Source organism: Elephantulus edwardii, unplaced genomic scaffold (assembly GCF_000299155.1).
Source record: "Elephantulus edwardii isolate Elephantulus edwardi_28Jun2011 unplaced genomic scaffold, EleEdw1.0 scaffold00135, whole genome shotgun sequence".
Lineage (NCBI taxonomy): Eukaryota > Metazoa > Chordata > Mammalia > Macroscelidea > Macroscelididae > Elephantulus > Elephantulus edwardii.
Genome location: NW_006399885.1, coordinates 6,858,436 through 6,866,668, shown reverse-complemented (window position 1 = coordinate 6,866,668; position 8,233 = coordinate 6,858,436). Strand labels below are relative to the sequence as shown.

Below are 8,233 nucleotides of genomic sequence, written 5' to 3'. Positions count from 1 at the left end.
CCGGGGGCCGAGGGCAGCCCGCCCCAGACAGAGGGCCGTGACGGCTCACCCCAGGCAGAGGGCCGAGGGCAGCCTTTTTACAATATTCTTATCTGTTGGCTATATTTGTAACGAAGTTGTTTTTATGTGTGGTCATGTCAGAACTGATGTATGACTGATCGTGAAGGTATTCAGGGGCATTAAATCCCATGGGAGGAGATTGCCCATCTTTCTCCTGCAATGCAGCTGGTACCACGTACCTTTTGGGTAGCAGCCAGCTTTTTAACCACCAGGCCACCAGCAGCTCCATAATGTCTGTTTCGTTTTGATTTTTCCTGGTTTACATATTCTCCAAGAAGATATGTGAAACTTAACAGTTTAAGAAGCTTTTATATATTTGAGAAGAGGAAAGGAAAAAAATTGAAACTGGTGCATGGAAGTCCTAGAATAAAAGAGAAATGATTTATACTGCTTTTAACAGGAGAAATAATTTCTTGGTCTTTTTCTTAGGTTGAGCAAGTGAAAGTACTTGACCGATTCAGCACCAGCAACAAGTCGTTAACAGGAACATTATATCTTACGGCCACACATCTATTATTTATAGATGATCATCAAAAAGAAACTTGGGTAAGGAGAACCTAGCCTTTATTATTTAACAGCATAGTAATAAATGACTTGAAATGTTATTTAAAATGCTTAATCATTGTTTTTTTTGTTTCCTAATGCTGGGAATTTGGAGGGACAGCACAAGAGAGGAAGACCCTAGATGAGATAGATTGACTCAGTGACTGGGGTAATGGGGGTGGGTGTGTCAGTGACAATAAGGTTGGCACAGGATAGAGCAGGGTTTAGGGCTGTTGTACGTAGGGTCTCTATGAGTTGCAGATGACTCGACGGCACATAACAACAACAGCAAGAACGCTGCTATAACTGAATGCCATAACAACAACAATAATGCTGCTATAACTGAATGTGGTAGCAACAACAATAATGCTACTATAACCGAATGTCGTTAACAACAACAGTAATGCTGCTATCACTGAATGTCGTAACAACAACAACAACAACAACAACAATGCTGCTATAACTGAATGCCACAAGTGGCTGCCTTTAAGGAATTAGTTCCGCCACATACACACACAGAGTTCTGGATGCTAACATCCAAATTAAGGTGGTAGCTATTTTGAGTCCTTCCTTGTTGGTAGGTTTTTGTGTTCCTCAGTTCCCTGGTGATCCTCACTTAGAAAGGATAAGATGTAGAACCTATGGTACACATATTTGAGCGAATTAACTCGGCTCTAATAGTATACCCTGTTTGCCAGCTGTGTTACAGTCACAATTACAGGGTTTAGCATTCTAACATATTTAGGGGGAAAGGGAGTAAGAATAATTTTAGACCCTCCAGATCATTTTTGGAGGTTATAAATCACACAGGAACAGACTATCTGTCTCTCTTTTAGAGCCACTGGTGAATTACAACTACCAGTGAAGTGCACCTCTGAATTAGCGGCCCAACTCACTAAGGTCTAGGTACCCAGGGCTCCCTATAGAGAGTGTGGAATTCTTCAGTAGAATACAAGAAAGACCCTTTTTAGCTCCATAAATTGTTAAAAGATGCCTATTTCTTTTATTTAAAAAGGAAGTACATTTTAAAAGATCAGATAACATTCTACAGTGTTTTTATCTTGTTTTGCAGTTAGGCCTTTTAATTTTCCCCTCTAGTACAAACAGTCCATTTTCCCTGTACAAAGAATCTTTTTTGTGTTTTCTTGTGTTTATGTGCCAGAGGGCTTTAGGTGTATTTGCCCAGAGTGAAATTATAAGGTCCTGGTAAGTGAGGACACCTTTGTCCTTACTAAATGCCATCACTCTGAAAGAAGGCTTCCAATTCATATCCATATAATAGAGCTTGAAATACTGGTTCAGATCCTTAGCAACACTTGATATTGCTCTCTAACATTTTTTTTACATGTCTTGTGAGTGTGCATTTATAATTTTAATTTACTGACTAGAAAGACATGATCCTTTTCATGTGTTTGTGCCAATGAATTTCTTTTTCTGGCTTGCTTTTTCTTTTATTGTCTTTTTATGAGCTGTTAGTTTTTAATGCTTTGCCAGCTTTGTGTCTTACAGTTTCTCCTAGTATGTAGCTAGCCTTTTACATGTATATGTATCTTTAAAATAAAGGTTAAAATTTTAATGCCAGATAGTATCCTTTTCTTTTTTGGTTTGTGTTCTTTTGTGACTTAAAAAAAAAAAATTCCCTGTATCAAGATTGTAAAAATTTCCATCTCTTTTCATCCATTGACTTACCTTTTGCTTTCTATGTGTCCATTGCAACTTTATAATTGAGCTGGGAAATATTTTAGTGTCTGGTGTTCAGGTTTATATTTTCCATGTGGATTATTGTTGTTGAATGCTATAGAGTTTTTCTGACCCAGTGATCCTGTGTACAACAGAATGAAATAATTGCCTGGTCCTGCACCATTCACACTGTTGCTGCTATGTGAGTCCATTGTTGGAGCCACTGTGTCAGTCTGTCTCACTGAAGAGCTTCCTCTTTTTCACTGACCCTCCATGACTAAGCATGATATTCTCCTGGACTAATCCCTCCTGTCCATAGTACTTGAAATAAGTATCACTTTCCTTGCTTATAAAGAACATTTTGGCTGAAGTCTGTGGTCCATTTATTATTTTTTTCCAACACTGTCATTCACAGGCAGCATGTCTTTTGCCTTTTTGGTCCACTGTCCAGCTTTCTCATGCCTGTGAGGCAATTGAAAAATCTTAGGTCAGGTAGGTCTTCAGTCCTCAAAGTGACTTTTTTTCTTCTTCTTCAACAATGAGATCTTTACTTTCTAACACTTTAGAAGTGGTCTCTTGTAGCATAGTGTTATTTGATTTCTTTCCTGAGGCTTCCATGAGCTTTAATTGTGGATCCAATTAGAGTGACATGAGTGACATCCTTGACAGCTTCAGTGTTTACCAGGTGCTTTACTGTTTATTGACTGCTGCATTCCATTGACTTGCTTTTTTGTTCTCTATCACTTTGTGTATTGACGACACTGTATTCTGCCTCCCCTACCTGCTCAGGAGGCAGGCAGAGCTCCACTTCTGGCATTTTGGGCCTCCTGTAGAAAATCAGGGAAGTGGAAAGGGATGACATAGCACTAGTGTCTTCCAACAAGTGTTTAACTTCTTAGAGCCATCCTGCAATGAAATGAATATGGTATCTGTGATCACTTAGGACTTCTGCAAGCTTTAAAGGAGATCAGCTATGTCTAACAGGTAAGTGACATGGTCCTCCATGATCATCTTGAGCAAAATTTGCTGTGTATTATTATAGCTGCTGTGTCAGTACACCTCATTGAGGGGTCCCCTCAGTTTTGCTGACCCTCTAGTTTACAGCCATGATGTCCTTTTCTAATTACTGGCTTTTACTGATGTGTACAAAGTAAGCAAGTTGATTCTTGAGTCTTCAGGGGATTCTGATTGTATATCTTCTAACACTGATGTGTTCTGTACATCAGAACCAACTGGACAGCAGTGGGTGGAGTTTAACTTACTTTGGAAAGGGATTAAAGAACGTCAGGCTATACTTCTGGATGATACTGGAATTTTTAAGCAAAGACCTAAAATGTGGCTAAATACCCCTAGGTGAAGAAGTAGAATAACAACATCCCAGTTCATGGAGCCACATGGGTTCCGTGTGTTAAAGAGCTGGACACATTCAAGAATCTAAAATAAGGCTATGCAGCTAGAATGTAGTCAGTGATGGGGAGAGAGCCTTGAATAAGGATATAACATCACTGATACCACATTCTTCACCAATACCAAAATATGAATACGTCAATTCTTCTGTCGAACTTTTTTCCGTAGCTTTTGCATGCATATGAGGTAGTTGAAAAAAATCACAATAGCAGGGTCATGGACACCTTCATTATTAACATGCTGTCTCTGCTTTTTAAAACTTTAAAGAAGTCTTTGCCAGGCAGGCACTTGCCCAGCATATATCACTTATTTCTTGTCTGATGCTTCTTTGAGCATTGATTGTTGACAACTTCAGTTTTTTCTGTTTATCTTGATGATGTTTATCCACTTGTGGTACTGTTTGTCTTATTCACTTCAGGTAGACTCCACACTGAAGGCTGTAGTCTTTGACTTTAATTAATGAATGATTTAAGTTATCTTCATTGTCAGGAAGCAGAGTTATGTCATCCGTATGTCGAGAGTTGTTGATGTGTCTTCCTTGAGTCCTTAGACTGTATTCTTCTCCATGAAATCCAGCTTCTCAGACTATGTGCTTAGTACACAGATTGAATAAGTCAGTTTAGCAGTTTGAATTCACTAGGCACCCAGTTGGAAGAAGGTAGGCAGTGTGTTCCAGTGATGATTCACAAACTTAGAGACCCAGTGAAAGGTTTCTGTACATCAGAACCAACTGGACAGCAGTGGGTGGAGTTTAATTTACTTTGGAAAGGGATTAAAGAACGTCAGGCTATACTTCTGGATGATACTGGAATTTTTAAGCAAAGACCTAAAATGTGGCTAAATACCCCTAGGTGAAGAAGTAGAATAACAACATCCCAGTTCATGGAGCCACATGGGTTCCGTGTGTTAAAGAGCTGGACACATTCAAGAATCTAAAATAAGGCTATGCAGCTAGAATGTAGTCAGTGATGGGGAGAGAGCCTTGAATAAGGATATAACATCACTGATTTAGCTTTTAAAGATAACTGTCTTGTGTTATAGAAATGGATTAAAAATGGGTGTCATTAGTGGATATGCAGAGAATATTTAGAACATTCAGCAGCGATATGGAGGCTACAACTAGAGATGTGAAGGCCGATGGAATTAGAGGGATTTGGGAGTGTTTTTGGTTTGGAGAATCTGGCATTTTAAAATTTTGAGTGTATAATATATACCATTTGAGCTTTCTTGATTTTAGGAAGCCATGGCTAACATTTATGTGTATTGGATGATGGTGAGCTATTTTGTATTCTTCCTAATGGCAACATGACTGTGCTTTTCACATTGTAGATACTGCACCACCATATTGCCTCTGTAGAGAAACTTGCACTGACTACTTCTGGATGCCCACTTGTGATTCAGTGCAAGAACTTCAGGATCGTGCATTTCATTGTTCCCAGAGAAAGGGATTGCCATGATATTTACAACTCTTTGCTCCAGCTGTCAAAACAAGGTATTGTTCTTCAAGAGCAAAGCTTAAAAATTCCGTTTTTAAAAAATTGTCTGAAAAGAATATATGATTATGCATTATATTTATGAGAACAATCTGGAGCAAGGATGAATTGTGGGGTGGGGTAGGGCAAATGTACAGCAAGGAATATATATACTTATATATATTTATATATAGAGTTCAATTTTGAAATGGGTGATCCAAGATTTATCATTTAATGTTTTGTTGCTATTATTTTATGCTTTAAGTTACCCTCCTAGTCTGGTTCCTATGCACTCTGCCGAAGTATATGGCCTACAACAACTAGAAGCTGTTGATCTGAATTGTAAGAGTGGTGTAAAAAAAAGATTAATAGAAAAGAGTATGTCATATACTTATAATACAGACTTATGAGACAGTTGATTTATATTAATGTTTTCTAAACTTGTTGATGGAGAACTCTGGGGCCTAGTGTTAAGGAGCAACACTGCAATTCCAAAGGCATTTGGTTCGAATCCACCAACTGCTCTGTGGGAGAAAGATGGGCAGTCTCCTCCTGTGTGATTAAACTGCCTCTGAAATCTCGCTAGAAGTTCAGCTATGAGTTAGTTCTGACTCAGCAGTACACAACAACAAACTTATGGATAGACAGCAGCAGAACTGTTTTTTTTTAGGGTGCATCCCACTACCAAAGGGAATAACTTTAAAGTTAATCAGTACTACTGACTGGAAAGCTAAGGCCAGGGTACACTGATAGCAGTGGGCTCATATATGTCATTGATTAATGTAGATCATATGGAGCACGAGCAGAAGGAATAGGAAGTGAATCCTATTTCTCTGGATGATGCAGAAAGTTAATGTGGTTGGCAACCATCCGAAAGGTTGGAAGATTTTTCACTCCATCTGAGGTGCCTCAGAACAAAGACCTGATGATCTACATCTGACTAACATCTACTGAGAACCCAGTAGAGAACAGTACTGCTCTGACATGACACGTGAGGTCACCTTAAGTCAGCACTGACGTGATGACAACAGTTTAGGTTGAGAGGGAAACAGGCTCTCTAAGGAGGACTCCATCACTCCTTATGCTCTGGGAATCTGGGACCTCCTTTCCAAAACCTGAATTGAATTCCATAGTTATCTTCAGGAAATAAAACAGACAAGTTGCTGAATGTTTCTGAACTTTCTTCTTTTTTTAATTTTTTATTAAGGCAAACCTGAATTGTAGCTTTGTGTGGTTGATCTAGGGCATGTCTTTATTCACTCTTCTCTTTTTACGTATACAGCATGTAACATTATTCAGTCATTCCATATAAGGCCTGATCTTCAGGTAAAGGCAGTTTTGTGACTTCAGGGACCTAACAGTGTTCTAAAATAAGTACTCTCTTGTGTTCTGTGCACCCATTTCCAATTTTGACCAGCACCCTCTATAAGGTAGTTTCATGTTCTCTACACTATTTTTATTTTGTATCACAGTATTATTCATTATACATTTTACTTGGAAGAGATGGTAAGTGAGAACTGTCTGTGTTTTTAAAATTTCATTTTTAAAAAGAGGAAATATTGTAGTAGAGAATTTAACACAGAAAGGTGTGTGCTAGCGGGTTACCTTTTGATGCTGAGTGGAATCTCAGTGATTGACCCTATTAGTGATATGAGTGTGTGCCTTTAATAATTTGCATTGGAGAGCCAAGAAACCATTAGGTTTGCAGATGTTCAGGTTTTAGAAATCTCTTTAAAGATTTTAAAGAAAAAATGAGGCTAGACCTGGAAATGTATTTTTTTTTATATCCTTAAAGTTGTATTTCACTGTTTGTCTGTTCTGTATTCCATAGCAAAATACGAAGATCTGTATGCATTTTCTTACAACCCTAAGCAAAATGATTCAGAACGCCTGCGAGGTTGGCAACTCATTGAACTTGCTGAAGAATATAAGAGGATGGGAGTGCCAAATTCACATTGGCAGTTGTCTGATGCAAACCGAGAATACAAGGTAATGGAGTGGACAAGTTGGTACTAGATAATAAGAGACTATTTATAGATTGTATTTATTTGTAGTAGTTATTTATTTGTGCATTACCATGTAAATTTTGGTTTTGCATTTAGTACATTTTAAAGTTTTTTTAAAGATGATTTCCACCCCTGTGGTTTTGACCTTTAAGTGGAACAGTCATACTTTATTTGCTATTTACAGATTTGTGAAACTTATCCCAGAGAACTTTATGTTCCTCAAATAGCAAGCAAACCAATCATTGTTGGGAGTTCCAAGTTCCGGAGCAAGGGCAGATTTCCCGTGCTTTCATACTACCATCAAGAAAAGGAGGTGGGAAAATTTTCTTTGATTTTATAAATATGACATAACTATTATTATCTGAAAGAACTCTTAGTAGTAATTTTTTTAACATTAAAAGCTAATTTTTATAATACATATTATAAAATGCTGGCTTCTCATTTAATTAATTCTCAGTTTTAAAGATTTAAAACAAAACTACCCTGAATAGAGACTTATATTTTCTTAAGAACATTCTCTTCCTTCCTGCCTCCGTTTAAACCATTTCCACTGTCACTGAGTTGATGCTGACTCACAGTGACCATGTAGGACAGAGGAGAACTGTCCTATGGGGTTTCTATGACTATAAACTTGGTGGGAACAGTCTGAATCACCTTGTCCCACAGACCTTTTGGTGTGCATTAATATGCATTAACTGTGCTACCAGCACTCTTTTCCCTCAAGTCAGAAAAAAAGAAAAGGTCAAAGTCATTGCCATGGCGTCAGAACTGACTCGTAGGTTTTCAGAGACAGTGAACCACATGGGGAGGAGATTGCCATCTTTCTAACTCACAAGTCTTTCTGTATGACCTAATTTTTTTCCCCACTGTGGAGGCCGTTAGAATCTTCTATCTCCAATATTCTGAAATTTCATAATGTTGTGGCTTAGTATGTCTTTTAATTTAGTCTGGAAACTCAAGTCTCAGCTTTAGAAAGTTACCTATTTTTTGGTAACTTTTCTGTTTATTTTCTTTGAACTTAAAAACAATATGTTAATTGACAGCTGGTTTTTATAATATTTTTTT

At 37.9% G+C, this 8,233-nt stretch overlaps 1 protein-coding gene across 1 annotated transcript in view; it reads left to right on the top strand.

The window, feature by feature from the left end:
- MTMR6 (myotubularin related protein 6) overlaps nucleotides 1-8,233 on the top strand; it is a 49,603-nt gene that overhangs the window by 14,792 nt on the left and 26,578 nt on the right. Inside the window, exons 2-5 of the mRNA XM_006894115.1 lie at nucleotides 490-606; nucleotides 5,020-5,182; nucleotides 6,994-7,151; nucleotides 7,353-7,481. Of these exons, the coding sequence (XP_006894177.1) occupies nucleotides 490-606; nucleotides 5,020-5,182; nucleotides 6,994-7,151; nucleotides 7,353-7,481 (567 nt within the window). The remainder of the gene's footprint in view (nucleotides 1-489; nucleotides 607-5,019; nucleotides 5,183-6,993; nucleotides 7,152-7,352; nucleotides 7,482-8,233) is intronic.